General features: G+C 37.5%; 1 protein-coding gene across 1 annotated transcript in view; it reads left to right on the top strand.

Moving 5' to 3' along the window:
• LOC124171060 (SET and MYND domain-containing protein 4-like) overlaps positions 1–15,832 on the top strand; it is a 54,183-nt gene that overhangs the window by 35,019 nt on the left and 3,332 nt on the right. Inside the window, exon 4 of the mRNA XM_046550208.1 lies at positions 13,733–14,304. Coding sequence (XP_046406164.1) covers positions 13,733–14,304 — 572 coding nt within the window. The remainder of the gene's footprint in view (positions 1–13,732; positions 14,305–15,832) is intronic.

Below are 15,832 nucleotides of genomic sequence, written 5' to 3'. Positions count from 1 at the left end.
TTGCCCTGGTTTTCTTCGGATTTATGTAGTCATTCCCGATATCAGAATAGTTTTGCTCCAATCTTCGACCATCGCAGTTTGGGTCCCCATGATTCCCTATCCTTTGCATTGTCTTGATATAGGTTCAACAAGCACCGTAAACAACTCTTAAAGCGTAATACATTCACAGAAATTTCACTGACTTTCTAAGAGTTTCAATATGCTAGCTACATGCCCTAAAGGAACCGCGATCAATTGTGTTCTGACAAGTTCATGCGTTACTACAGGATTGCTATTCACGCTTTCCCTATTCATTAAGATTGCCAATATTATATTCATAGGGCATGGACTTAGTAAATGCTTGTTACAGGCATTTCTTTCATTACATTTAGATATAGAATATATTTCATCCTTAACCCTACGGTGAAATTCGAAAGCGAATTACTGGAGCAAAAATGGCGAATTACACCTTCACCACAAGTTTTGCTTTATCGCAATTTAGGTATTAAATTTAGGCAATATTAACCTTATAAAATTAAAAACACATCTTTCTATACCAAGTAAAAATGCTAACGAGGCTACAAATTGCGTAGATATAAATTGACTAACAGGCTAGCTATAATTGACTAATTGGATGCTAATTTAGACACAAATACCATAAATGGCAAAAGTATTAAGGCAAGTTAAATCTAATTATATTTTTTAAATTTCAGATGTAACGAGAGCCTATTATTTTCTCCCAATAAACCTCAATTTGTACACCGTCGATCGAAAACCCAAGTTCCTTCCGGAGATAGATATATCACCTAAACTCGCCTACTTAGAACTGCGCCACTTAAGTTTCCGAATATAGACAAATAAAGGAATAGAAGAACTGAATTCATTATAAATGTTCATTTACAATTTATAGAGTTTGTATAATAAAAATTTTCCCTTAGATTTCAGTGATTTCACACAATTTCCTGCCAATTGCCTATATTGGTCACAAGAGGGCGATCTTATTCAAAGATACGCTTAAAATTATAATTTAGTTGCTTCTGTGCGTAGGTTTTAAATCCTACCAATCATTTGGAATGAAATGAAACACTGCGTATATCGCATTCAGTTCTGAAATCAATTCTCTGCAATATGCATTCGTTCGATGATATCTGCATTGTTTCTAGATTAATGAATTTTCACGTCTAATTTCCATGAATAATTAAATTTCCTCGTCACATTCATTTTTTTCAGCAAAGAGTTATGAAAACACATTTGAAATTTTATACCCTCGTGATTCAAAATATTAATACTGTATGCCACGATTTTTTGCGAACTGAAATAGGAAAATAATTGTGAAATGAACGCTTCTTTTTGCAAAATGAGAAAAAGTAATATAAGTTGGAAAATTTTGCAAATACTTGACTGCTTAAGTTCACCTCGCACCTCGCAAATTCACTTCGCACGTAGAGTCTTGTACGGCTTTAAATTTCTTTTACGTGATATTTAAGAAAATTCAACATGATATTTTAATAGATTTAGTTGGACTACGCAGCATAGATTGTTGATGGGCTACGGCCTCTCCAGCCTTATAAGTCAATAACAGCGTCAAGGGAACCAAGAATATTACAACCATTATGAGTTTTTTAAATGGACGAATCGATATTTTATCTGGAGAACTGACCAAACTCTTATCTCCCAACTGATGGCGACTGGACGTCACAAATTCGTGACGTTCAGAGCACGCAATTTATCAAAATATAACACATTTGTAATAGATGGACAAAAAAAATAAAGCTCTACAAACTGCTGTAAAGAAGAGCAAGAAGACCTATTTTTTGTTTCCAGTGATTCTAGTCAGTGGTTGTGGGTATAATATTAACTGAACTCCTCTTTAAAATTGTAGATAAAATGTAACTATTTAGAAATGCGATGATCAAGCCGCAAGTGTGGTCCAACTCATGGTTTGGAACGAGGTAAACTTGGAACGGATTAAGACAAGAAAGGAAAATTCCACCCAGAAAATGGAAAGGTGAAGGGAGATTAAGGATAGGTAGATATCCCATTATCGGGTAAATATGTCCCTTAGGCGGGAGGGTTCGAGGGTAAGATCGCAGAGACCCCCTTTCTCATGTGCAGAGAATCATTAAGTAGTAATATCAGTAGAGTACGGGTCGTAAACAAAGGCCCAAATGGGAAAATGAGACCAATATGGACCACGTGGCTGTAGTGTTATTCCCTGGCAACACCTGCCCCCGCTCACTTCGGTGTCCCTCCCATTGAGGGCAGCACTAGCGGGGCTATACGAGGGGCTGAAACTAAATTCTTGATAACTTTATAAACTATCGTACAAAGCAGGCTTCCGAAGAAAATGCCCAAAGACAAGATAATCCGAATGCCACTTTAAGAGGACGCATAACTACTGCTCGACTAATCTTTTTTAGCAATGCTTCAAACTTTGGCTATCATCATTTACTCTCATCGTGCTGATATTAATACTGTAGCTCTGTAGCCCAGTGCGGGCCATTTTCAATACTGTTATGATATTTCTTAAAAACCAACCTTTGATGCAGGAATAGAAGATTGATAACATTATAAAGAATGAATTTGCTTTTATTCATTTGTAAATTTAGAGGTTAGTACTAATTTGTAAAAAAATAAAAAAATACAGTTTTTCAGATGATGGATGGCGTAGTATTACGTCCATTGCATGCAAAGTGTTAAATCTTCAGAATACGTAAATAAAAACGTTGTCAATTTGCCTTATTCTCAAATTTAATGCTTTATTTTTTCATAATTTTCAGATGTATTATTTAATACTTTAGGTAAATGAAAAAGAACAGAGTCTACTCTGCAGGCCCGGAAAATTTGTTGATGGTGCCATAAGCGTTACTCGAGTCATCTGTCACCTAAGAAGACCAATAGAGAGACTCGACTTAGATTTCTCTGCTCCACGGGTTGAAACCTATTCTCCTTCCCGTAAATAATTGTAAATTAAATGAAAAATAGATTTAAGAGTAACTTTTTTCCAACTTAAAATGGCGTTTGGATTTTGATTATCACAAGAACGATTCCTGAGAAATACTTGAACGGCATTAGGATATTTTCCTAAGGCACAACAGGTACGCAAATTTTAAAATGTACCAGTAAAAATATAAGGCGTCTACTTCATTTGTCATCTAACAAGGGGAGTGAAACAAGGGTCTCATAATTTCTAAATTCAATCTCATTTTGTAGACTTGTAGTTCATTAGACGCTAATGGATATTTGGAAGTGCAATAATTCTCTCCGGAATTCTATATTGCTGAAGCCCTCCTTTCAGTGGTGTTGCACTCCAAAGCGGGGAAACCGGATTCGAAGCTCTCTTAAGGTCTATTTTTCCTATAATATTTCTGTAAATTTTCTTTTACGGAAGACTGCGACTTATAATTATTTTTATGATTTTTCCTGAAAATTTTATTTTTATGCGTGGAATTTTTTGTCCCCGAACAGAGCTCCTGACACATATTCCCTCCTCGTTCCATCAACTCTCCAAGTGGACGTTTCGTTCACTCCCCGATATTTCTTCTTCCGCTACTTCGTCGCTCCGATCGCCGTTCTTCGCCGTTCGAGAATCTATTCGCTCACTCTCCGATGTGATCTTCGTTGGTGCCCCCCATACGCTTCATATTTGCTAGGGTTTCATTACACCTTCTGAATCGCTCATGGGTTTCTAACAGTGTTAAAGCAATTTGGACTGCCATTTTACAATATTTTATGGCACATAAATCCATTTTTGGTCATGGAAAGCTCGTGGTTATTTGCATAGCTTTGCGAAAACCATAGAAATATCTAAAAATGCTACTTTTAGCTGTGTTGCATACCCAGAACCTCCGAAATGTTTGATAGAATTATAATGGAATAGAAAGACTAAAAATCGACCAAATTCCATTTGAATGACGTTTATTAAACTGGCTTCCCATGATTTACAGGAGGTCTTCGGAGATCTACAGAAGTAACTGATATCGACGTTCCTAAATCTCATAGCAAGAAATAATGAGTGACCTCAAAATCATTCGGATAATTTATGTAACGTCATTTCCATCTCTACTCCTTGAAGGGTGCAAAAATTTTCCAATCGAGTGGTAGGTATGCTACAATACCCAGTCTTCTTTTCACAAATAAAACCTCGAGATATTTGGAATGTTTTCATCGTATGTCCCAGCTTAAAACTTAGTTTTCAGCAAAAGTATTCTTAGTATCCACATTTTACACCGTAAAATGATATAAAAATTAAAGGTGCAACTTAAATTGACTAAAAAGTTAAAAAAAATTGTTTTATTCACTTACTAAAGTAAATTATCAAAAATAGTGTTCAATGTATCTCATTTGAGCAATCGCCGTCTGGTAAACAAATTTCTCACCCGTGGTTTTATTTATGTGAATCTGGAAATCTATCAACAACTAGTATCTCAACCATTTCGATGTCATCCTAGACATGTTTCTTTAAATAGAATTACCAAATTGTACTGTCGTTAGGTAATATTGAAAGAGAGGAAATATGTTTCAACTTTCAGATTGGACAAAAATGTCCCGCCCTCGGTTTTATGTTTATGCCATTGTTGGGCACTTCGGGCATATATCGCGGTCATGGGACGCGGTGGAACATTTTAAAGAATTTATAAAGGACTTGACACCGTATTTCCTGCACCGTAAACAATGAACTGATAATGGAGTGAAATTTAACCCAAAAGAATACTAGTATTTGGAAAGCCTTTTTCTTGGATTTCATTGCAGAAAAAATGCCCATTTTGTAACTAGAAGCAGTCTGTCGATTATTCTTTTAAAGGCATTTATATTTTTTTCAGGACAGTAAGCTGAAAGCCCATTGCAGATAATTTAGCCCACTCAATGGAAAAAAATAAAAATGTACTATTCATCGCCGAAAAACTTTAGAAGCAAATAAGAAATTAATGGAGTACAAAATAGTTTAACAGGCGTCGCACGAGAAAATGGGAACAATACATTTTGGCATGAAAACACCGCTTTCCACTTAACTTGTTGTGAGTTAAAATAAAGCGATAAAATAGAAGGAAATATATGAAATGAGTGGAAAGCCTTCAAATTCTTCGAATGCCCCAGAGGAATATAAAAGAGGCGACCTTTTATAGTATCAAGATACGCCCTTGCTGCTTCGAATTGGAAAGTTGAGTCTCCCAAATTATTCAAGAGACGGCAGCTTTCCTTCTATCATTCAAGAGTAAGGCATATAAAATATTCCCCTACGGTCATAAAGTTGCAGATATTAATAGCGACCTTATGGCATAGTAACGGTAAATATGATTACATTCTATATCCTGGTGAATGATTTCAGTGATAATAACGTGATTATCACTCCCTTAATCAATTCTTTGATAATACGAGAAAGTCGTCAGAGCTGAAACTGGTGGACATAATGATAGATAAGTAAATTCATTCATTCAACAAAACAATTTTTATACTGATAATTTCATCATTGCGGGTGAGCTTGTGTGGCTAAAGCAAGTGGAGGTGAGGGGAGGGAAATTTTCTTGACATGCGTTTTTCCTTCATAATTCACGGTGTCCGGCGATATCTGGTGGAAATGTTTTATACCTTTGAGAATAAACTAAAATGGTAAACTTCCACACAATTTTATATACTTCAGTACCGACACGTTTTCATGATAATGACACTACGTGTCGAAATCGGGTCGGTACTGAAGTAAATAAAATTGTGTGGAAGTTAATTAGTAATGGAGTAATTCTGAATATCAACCAGCCCTAGAGGGTCAATCTGTATCATGAAAGTGACCACATTTGGAGAGTTTTGAATCTTCAAATGAATCTTTTTTTGAGTCATTCACTCTCCAAGGCAACAACGATGACTCGACGGAAATGAACCGTTCTCCTGGAAGAGAGCCGTAAATCCCGCGCCGTAAGCGGTCACTTATTAAAATTCCAAATATTGCTAAATCGGTATAGGCTATATCTTTGACCTCATCCAGATAGAGCTGAAATTAGGATACAAGTAAATAACCCTCCTAAGAATAGGATAACGATCAAAAAGTATTCCATGGAAACTTCGGCATAAACATAGGAGCTCGATCCCGATCGCGATCGAAAGCCGAAGAAAAATTCATCACAAAATTGACTGAGTTTAAAAAGAATTCCAAAGCTCAGGGAGGCATGCGCAAAACTACTACTAACAGAATAAATGGTGCTTTATTGGTGAATACTATTACCGGCTACATGTGATGTTGTTGCAACAAATAAAACAATGTAACATACATTGCAATCAATATATAATAATTAATCTTCATAATATAAAAAGTCTTCACGAGTAATGAACCGGGTCAGGATGGACATTTCTGCCAACGTTTCAATGGTATTCTCTGCCAATCGTCTTCCCGTATCTCAGTAATACCAAATTCATTCGTCATGAAGACGATGGCAGAGAAGGCCATTGAAACGTTGGCAGCAATGTCCACCCTGACCCGGCTGCTTTCCCGAGAAGACTTCATCAACAAGATTCGCAGGGAAAGCAAAAAATCCTTCATTATATATAATAAGTTTGTAGCGTGTCAATCTGTCTGCATTTTGCGCTATCATACTCTGCGAACTATCTCAGTCGTACCAAGTGGTACAGGGATGGGGTTTGGTGCGTCCGACGTAGAATCTCTGCACTCACATGTTAGACTTAGTCCCAACGCTGTAGATTTACATAGGGTAAATTTCCGGGCGAAAAACTTGCAAAACCGAACAAAAAACAGCATTCCCACAAAACGGGAGACAAACTGTGGCTAGCCACAATAAGACAATCACCGGTAGCGCAGCAGAGTAAGTCTGGATGTGGAGCAAGTAGGTTGGTACTGCTAATAAATGCGTTTAAAAAGGCTAAGTCACCAAATAATTGCCCATAAGTTGCTGAAATGGTAGTGCACAAATGTAGTTGAATGGAAGATTAAAAAAAAAAAATTTTGCACAGCTACAATCATGAATGAATAAGTTGCTTTCCGTTAGGCATTGTACACAATTCCATTCTTCCCTTTGATCGCAAATGCTGATTTATGACTAATTTTACGCCAAAATTGGCAAACTTTATAAACACTACTAATCAATCAAACTTTTCAGAACTTCGCCGTATATCATTTCCTGTCACTTAAGTATCTCTTATAAATTAGCGCAATAAGTTTGAGTGCTAATCAGAGTAATGACTGGCAGATATTTTATATATCCTTCAGCCGTACTCTTTAATTAACGAAGATTCTACTTTTTGCCCATTTTGTGAAGTATTAATGAACCTCATGCCCTTCGTTGTCATTTCTCCGTTTTAATGTTGTTACACAGAAGCTACAAAAATAAAAGTGTATATCTGAATGAAAAATTCACCATGCGTATTCATTGAAATTGATTGGTAAACAATCTGGCCTGAACGGTAGCAGTTACTTAATTATAGAGAATCCATAAAAAATCCTAGTGGAAGCAGACTGCGTAAATAAACTGAAAAGAACAGAGCAACTCGGAATAGGGAGATTAAATAACTTAACTCTCCACAAAACTCTATAATATAAAAGGTCTTTCATGTCCTCTAGCGAGTTTTAATTTGTATAGCAGTATTTTATCCATCACATACCATTAATTAGCAAAAATCGTGATGTTTTCATGTCTGCTTCTTTAATTAGCGATTACGCAATTTATTCTGTATAGCTGTATTTTAACGACGACGTTCTACAGTTAGAGGAAAATTGAGACAACAAATAGATTTAAAAAAAGATGAATACATTCGTCGAATTGAGTATCATGCAAATCTTGTTAAGTACTTTTACTGAATCAAATGCTTCATAAAAGTCAACAATAACCGGCATTTCTTGTAATGTATCCATAAGGGACTAAATTAGTTCAGTTTCAAAGATGTTTTTAAATTGTCAAACATTCACACGCATATGAATTTAAACGAAAAAATATATTTTTTACGCCGAGAGGATTAGTAATAATAGAGTGGATGACACATTGATCAAGAATAATGCTTATTTAGGTACTGTGAGTAATATTTTCAATCTCATTCTTACCGTTCGAATGAAAATATTTACTTTTATAAAAATACACATAATGAATGAATTTCTTGCAATTTGGAAAGATTTCCATTACGAATCGAGTTAAATGAAGGAGTGCAAAGATTTTAGTGTCTCAAGCAGGATAAATTGGCAAAAAAGTATGCAATCCATATTTTAGTCAATACTAACGGCAAACCACTACCAAATGGCACGAAATTTACTGTATGGATATTTATTTCATTGAATGCTTTCGAAAAAATGTTAATTCAGTTCGAAAATATCACTCCGATGTATAAAGATTATTGAAGACCTATAAATCAAGGATAATGTTTTCCTTTCTTCATCCCCATCAATCAAGATAAGAAGGCAAATCCCTTCCACACCATAAGTCGTCTTTTTTGCAGTTTCCCAATGCATTGCTATTTTAAACAAACCATATAATATTGAAAAATCCAGGGCACGCGAAGCAGACCTTTATCGCTATTTACAGTTATCTTACATATAAATATATGATACCAGGGAAATAAAGGGTTAAAATTTTCATGTAGAAGATAAACAGTGTGAGGGGTTAACCTATATAATTTAAACATTTCAATATCAGAAAGGCAATTCAAAGGACATAGTATCTCAGGAAAACAAATTGTTGGAGCAGTACTTGTTAGGCCTCTAGACAGATTAAACTGAGGCTGAATGGAAACAAAATAGAGGCACCTTGAGTGGACAATAAAGGAACTCCCCAAAAAATGCGGTTGAATGCCATATATCGAAGAAAGGCAAATTTTTAGCAGGTTATTATAGTAGAGAAGGTTTTAATAAGCCGAGCGCGATATTGAGCATTTCCTTGCGTTAACATACGCAATTACATGGACGGATTGAAAAAAGGTGATAATATTTTATTATAACCCTTCGAGTGAAAATATATTCTGAATTAAAAATACATGAAATAGATGAAATAGATTGCTTTCCATTTGGATGGAGTTTTCCTAGTGAATCGTGCGAAATCAGGGAGTGGGAAGATATTAAGGTCACCACCGGACCAGAACAGGATTAAATGCCACCAAAAGGGTGACAAAAAATTGTTACTTCCAGATTTAGTCATTACTAACCACTAGCCTAAATACTTTCCCATATAGAACAGTGGCGTAGTCAGGGGACACCCCCAAAATATAAAAAACACAATTATTTTCCTTCATAAAAGAAAACAAAATATTGAAAAATTATTAATTTATAAAATATTTTTAACAAATGAAGTTTTTTCGATTATGAAAAGTGTTAAAATTAGTTTCAAAAACCAAATCTTAGTACCCAGTTTTTCAAAAATTTTCCCTCCTGGTTTTGGACCCCCCCCCGAAGGAGATTCCTGGCTAAGCCACTCAAATAGAAGGATATCATACTTATATAAATGTAAACGTAATATCATGAATTATGCCCTTCTGAAGATGAAGATGGTACGAGTTAGCCTTTCATACAGTTTCTCCGCTATCTATTGGGCGACTGACCACCACGCGTCAATTGCTTACCACGGAACCGTGTTCATCGAAAAAAATATTTTCACGGCTTTAGGTGAAGTGGGAGGAGTTGACGTGGTAGGACTAGAGCCTAGAGTTGAATAACTGGGGTGAAAGAAGAGTATGTATTACTCGATCCGAAGTAAACGGCAACAGTATTCCCACGGTATTTATCAGCATTCTGTATTTTTTGTATCTCAAGAATATTCTACTGATACCAGGGCCGGAACTAGGAATTTTGTGTGGGGATGCTAATGTCAGCTTGCCGGCCCCCCTGCCCTGAATCCCTTCTTGCTCCTTGCCTCTGTAATATTATACATCTATAAGCTATTTTTTTGAGATGCAGTATTTAAAATTACATACCGCATGTTTTCTATTTAAGTTTTATCAATATTATTATTTAACAACTTAATTAATCAATTCAAAATTATCTTTAAGTCATTTGTTTGCAGAAATTAAATAACTTTTAAACATACTTTTTTTTTAATTTACCACCTCCTGAAATCTGCCGCCCGTGGAAAGTGCTCACTTTGCACCACCCTAGTTCTCGTCCTGATTGATACTCAGGAACACTACTCAGCGGTATTCATTTCGTATTCACTGTTACTCCTTGAGTATTTCTTGGTATTCCACCGACACTATTTCTCGATATTCCTACAGTATTAATTAAGTATTTACTGTAGAAAGAAAGTATTCATCAGGGCAAACCATAAAAAAATCAGTGTATTGATTCCATCCATATAAGAAAACTAAAAAAAACGACGAAACAGATAAATTCACGTGATATCCACGATCCTGTCCAATAATAAAGTAGTCACCTCCTGTGTCCCACACACGAGTCGACTATCTTAGCAACTGGACTACGGCATAACATGCACTAACAAATCAAGTTGATAACTTTACTATTTAGCGAGCATTGTGTCGCGAAATAAGACAAAATACGACCTGTAGAGATGTGTCGTCTTAGATGGCACCGTTCTGTTGAGCGCACAATTTAGCAGTCGTAATATTTTTGTCAAAATAGAACTAACTCAACCCTCCCATGCACTTCAAATCAGGGATGGCAATCGGAACCAAGCAAACTAGTAAACTAGGTGGCTGAACTAGTAAAATTTCAATAGTTTCATTCCCTGGAGCAAAATGTAGAAACGAAACGAGATGGATTTGAACCAAGGAGGCTAAACTTACGATCAAAACGAAATCAGAGTCAAAACTACGAAACGAAATGCAGATAATGTTTTGCACCAGAGGGACCACAGGCTTCACCTTCAAATTGTTTAGTTTCCACACACACACCGAGTACGAAGAATGGTTGAATGAAGCAGAGGTTCGGTCAACCACCATTAGATGCAGAGGAATTTTTACCGCTAACAGGAGAACAATGAACGCAAACTGGTCATCCGATTTTTAAGCTCTGTGTTTTAACCTCTCTACACGTATGTTAAACCCAATGGGCCGAAACCGTTCCCTCTTATCCCCCTCCACTAAGCTCCTGGAATAAAAACTTAATTATGAGCAACAGGGTTTCGATTAATTTAGTTTCGTTCCCGTGAGTTCTCCTCGGTGATTTTAATTCCTTGAAGGAGCTAAATTAAACTCAGGCGTCGTATTTTTGTTGCCCTCCGGGTCGAAACGAAACATTTTCGTTTGGTTTCACTTGCCATCCCTGCGACAAATGCCAGCCATGCTAGTATCCTATTCTCTTAACTCGTCAAGCCGTTCCAGTAGATTTGCGCTGAAATTACTGCCTCATCCTTTTGCCTACTTATCCACCAACCCAAACTCTGCGGATTTGTTTTGAACTGCAGTGGCGTGGGCATTCAACATTCTAATCCTGTTTTATGACTATGCGTCACTATCTCTCGACCCGTGGTTTTTGTAATTTTTCTCGACATATTACTTTTTTAAACCTTGCGTCATCATCATGATATTTTGAGGGTATATACGTTAGGTATTTCTCAATTTTATTGGTATTTTAAATCTGAAAATTTCTTAGAGGTATCCGAGAAAATGGTGAGATAATATTTTAAAATTTGGTAAACAGAAAATGCAGGAAAAAGTCTAATTCAAGAGCCCTGAATATAAATATGACGTTAGCGTAAGTTTTAAACAAGTAATGCGTCACGAAATAAGTATAATCAGGCATGAATGATGCACCTTCTTAAGATCAACGATATCGGCTCTTTTCCTCAACTTCTCTAGTTTTCGTGAAAGTTTAACTTCCCAATGCAACTCAGATTTCCGTTGATATGCATAGGCACTAAGCTGCCCATAATAACTGCCACGTGCCCACATTCCCATCAACATCTCTTACATTAACACTCCCACGCATCTAAAGGCTTTCGCCAGAACTTAAGACCTTAATTTGTCGTTTCGGTTCGTGTCGAAATGAAATATAATGGTTTCGATTTGACTACCATTCTTAGCCGTCCAAATGAGATGATTCACTGAAGAGCCAGCAATCGAATCCATGTGGTTCGTGGTGTATAGCTGGCTTCTCACCCAACCAGTCAATATTCAAATCCCGGAAGCGGCAGAAAATGTTCGGTCCGCTCGATCCCTGCTGGAGAGCTTTGAGGGCTTCAAGTACAACACTCCGTCCGTCGGATAGGACGACAAACCTTGGCCCCTTGGCACCTTACGTTAAAAGCAGGCTAACGCCGACACTGGGTTTCTCTCCACCCTCCCCTTTTGCCCAAAGACCTCACCTGTCATTAGCCTTCTCCAAATACCTTACCATCTCTTTAGAGTCAGGACTACGAAGATCACGTATTACTTTACCAAGACCTAACCTCACGCTATACAAACGTTGTTTCTTGTTCATAGGCCCAAAAGTGTATAACTTATTACCTGATTCATGTCCAAAACCAAAAAATAATAACGCAATTATGAAAAAATATACAGTCTTGGTTGTTTAGAATGCAAAGTATGGAGGATATTTTTCTTTGATATAATACCATGTAATACATGTACGTACTTATTTCAATTCAAATGCTGTGCCTAAAATGTTTCTATGTCAGCATGACCCATTGTAAATGATGGTAGCCATAAAACAGGTTGTCCTTAATGGCTACCTAAAGTTACTCCTTTTTATGTTATTAATTCTATTCTGTACTTATTATTTTTTTTGAGGATGCCACAGATACTGAGGTTGACTACACCACTTCAGAACGGGATGTTTTCCTGCACATACACAACACGCGGTCGCGAGAAAATATCAAAGCTCACCACGATGTACTCCCAGCGCTCACCTTGTCTCTTCTAACGAAAGGCCTCGGCTTCGAAATTATTTCGGCGAATACCTGTGGCACAAGTTCCGTAGGTGGCCGCTAGGGCCTCATTCGGCAAAGCCAAATTCACGAATACTACAATAGAGGATTCTCAAGTCGGCCACAAGGTGCGCGATCAACCACCGCACATTTAAATAGGTTGACAGAAGTCGCCTATCCCGTCGCTGACAGCAGGGCACTACAAATTTAATTGAATAATGTCCTATAATTACAGCTGATGACCAAAATTTTTATTCGTGATGAGACTCGTATGCTCTATAAAAGTCATTATTTTAGCGCTATTCCTCTCGATGGCAAATACTCTATTTCAAATGTTGGGATTAAATGTTATGTTGTGCGGATATTTTTGAAAATCAATAAAATAGCGACTAAAGGGGCATCATAAACTAAGCTTCCTCTGGACGGGCTAAGGCTTCCTCTGTGTGTTCCCCATAGTTATATTTAATGGAAGCCATTTGCTTTTAAGAGACCCTCTCTTGGTTTCCCCCGGGGAACTGAGACACCAGCAAGCGAGAGTGTCAAGGAGTTCGTAACTCCGAAAATGTATGGGCGAATCTATCTTAGTTGTTTAAGAAAATTAATTTTTTGCTTTCCCGAAACTTTAAAAAACTTGCATTATCAACATGAGGATTTTATGTTTAATATTATTTAATAGAAATATACTGAAATAATGACTTAAACAGCTATAAAAATGTCTGAAATCTGAAAACTGCCACTTTTCATGAGATTTGCAAGTCACTGCTACAATTCAATATTTCTTCTTCTGGAAAATAAATCATTTTTATCAAAAGAATAAGGAACAAATAGGAGAATTTGAATTTCTAACCATTAAATGACTTATTTAACTTCAGTTAATGTTGTGGGTTTTGGTCCTTTCATTTAGGTGTTGTACAGGTGAACTAATTGCATTGTGTACTTAATTCCAGGTGTGCTACTGTGGAAAAACTTGTCGAGACCATTCCTGGAACAGCTACCACAAGTATGAGTGCTCCATTTTAAACCATTTTTATGAATCCAACGAGCTAAGTGGAATGGCCCAGCTGGCCTACAGGACAATCATAGCGGCAGGCCTCGAAGCCCTGTCCTCTCCTCCCGAAGGACCAGTCACACCATCGCCCGCGTCTCCCTTCCTATCCACGGACTACCAATCCGTTTACTGGCAAGAGAGCCACTCATCGGACAGGACAGCAGATGATTTACTGAAAAAGTCACTGATGTGCGCCTTCCTGTTGCGCTGCCTCCAGAAGTCCGGGTTTCTCGCGAGGACGTCGCCGGGCGAGACGGTTGGCCCGAGGGAGGACGAGATCCTGGTGGGCTCCGCGCTTCTGCGACACTTGCAGAGCTGCGCGTGCAACGCGTACGAAATCACGGAGACTTTGATCGGGGGTGGAAGAGGTGTGAAGCATGCGGAGCCTTTGGAACTTGGAGGAGCCGTGTACACAACGGTCAGCCTGCTCAACCACGGTTGTTCCGGTAACCTCGCGCGGCACTCAGTCAAGTAAGGCTATTCTTTGACTGTCTCTCAAAGGATGTTGAATGGGATCGTAAAATGTGACCCGAATGCGTTATTCATAAAATAATTTGATAGACAGTTGGACCATTATATTTCACTTTAACATCCCTCTGCAAGTACTATAAGCTATTTTTAACTCTGAAAAATTGTAAATCACCCAGCTGTGGAGAATGATCGCAGGCTTTTCCAGCGTATAGAGTTGTGGAAGGTTACACGGGATTTCCACCGGGTCAGGTTCTCCTACTCTCTCTCGGCCGACGTTTCGATGAACGAGTTTTCCATACCATTGATGACGATGGACAACTCGTTCATCGAAACGTCGGCCGAGAGGGAGTTGGAGAACCTGACCCGGTGGAAATCCCGAGTAAACTTCCGCTCCCAGCTGTGGTTCTATGAAAAATTACTATCCCATTTGGTCATATGCTCTTTAACTAAAAATAAAAAAAAAGCGAAAGTTTCCGCGAATTTTACAGGAAATGGTGGCGTCCTTAAGGCTCTATCTCATTAGTTTTTTTCAGGGAAAACCATTCATTGAATAAAAGGAGACCCATTCAAAAGGCCAAGGGTAATTGAGAAGCGGATACATACTTGACATGAGTTGCTGACGTTATCAGCTTACCTACGGTAGGGTTAAGAATAAGGATTTTTCTCGGCAATTTTGACACGATGCATTAGGGAGCATGACATAGAGTGATATTATTTTTAACCAAAACGAAAATTTATATAAGTAACGGCGACAAAATAGGTCAAACTTGAGTTTGATGGTTCTTACAAAAAGTTATGAGGTTGTTCGTTCACAAGATTCGGAAAACGTGCAATAATATCATATTTGCTGATATTTTGAACCAGGGATAGGATAAATCACTACTCATAAGAAAATAAAAAATATCTTTCTTTTGTGGCTTCTATTGCTCCAAGATTCGTAATTACCAGCTTATTAATGTTTGCCATTATATGTTATGGACCTCAATCAATAGATGCCTTCATTATTACGTACTCTCAGAGACCAATGGTCACCACTTTTACCACCTTAATCAAAGTTTGATAAGTAGGTATTGATTCTGAAAATAATAAAATAATAGTCCACAACAAAAGCTGTAGCCAAGTCAATCAAATAAAAGTCTTGCTGTCACTCAGTTATGCAAACCAGGAATAAACTAAGAGAAACGCCCATGGAAAGGAAGGAACTCGAATTATTATGCCCGTTTTGTGAGTTTTTGCACATTTGACGATTCCGTGATAAGATCATATATCTAAGGACAAAATTAGTCCCCTAATTTATGTATGAAAGACACTTTGAACCAGCATAGTAAATTCTCTGGCTGAGGCAGTTCGAAAATGCGCTCATCCCTCAATTTAAACTACGAGCTTGAGAATGAAGTAAAATACGTAATGGCGTCGCTTCAACGCCCGCGCTAAGCTCCTGATACAATTTACATCACTCTCCGTGCGGGGACAGCTTTGTCGGGAGTTAAGTTAATCGCTTCTGCAAGGAAGAGTCATTAATCTCCTT

This window comes from Ischnura elegans, chromosome X (assembly GCF_921293095.1).
Source record: "Ischnura elegans chromosome X, ioIscEleg1.1, whole genome shotgun sequence".
Taxonomy (NCBI): domain Eukaryota; kingdom Metazoa; phylum Arthropoda; class Insecta; order Odonata; family Coenagrionidae; genus Ischnura; species Ischnura elegans.
The sequence above is the reverse complement of the archived record's forward strand: the minus strand, read 5'-3'. Positions and strand labels throughout refer to the sequence as shown.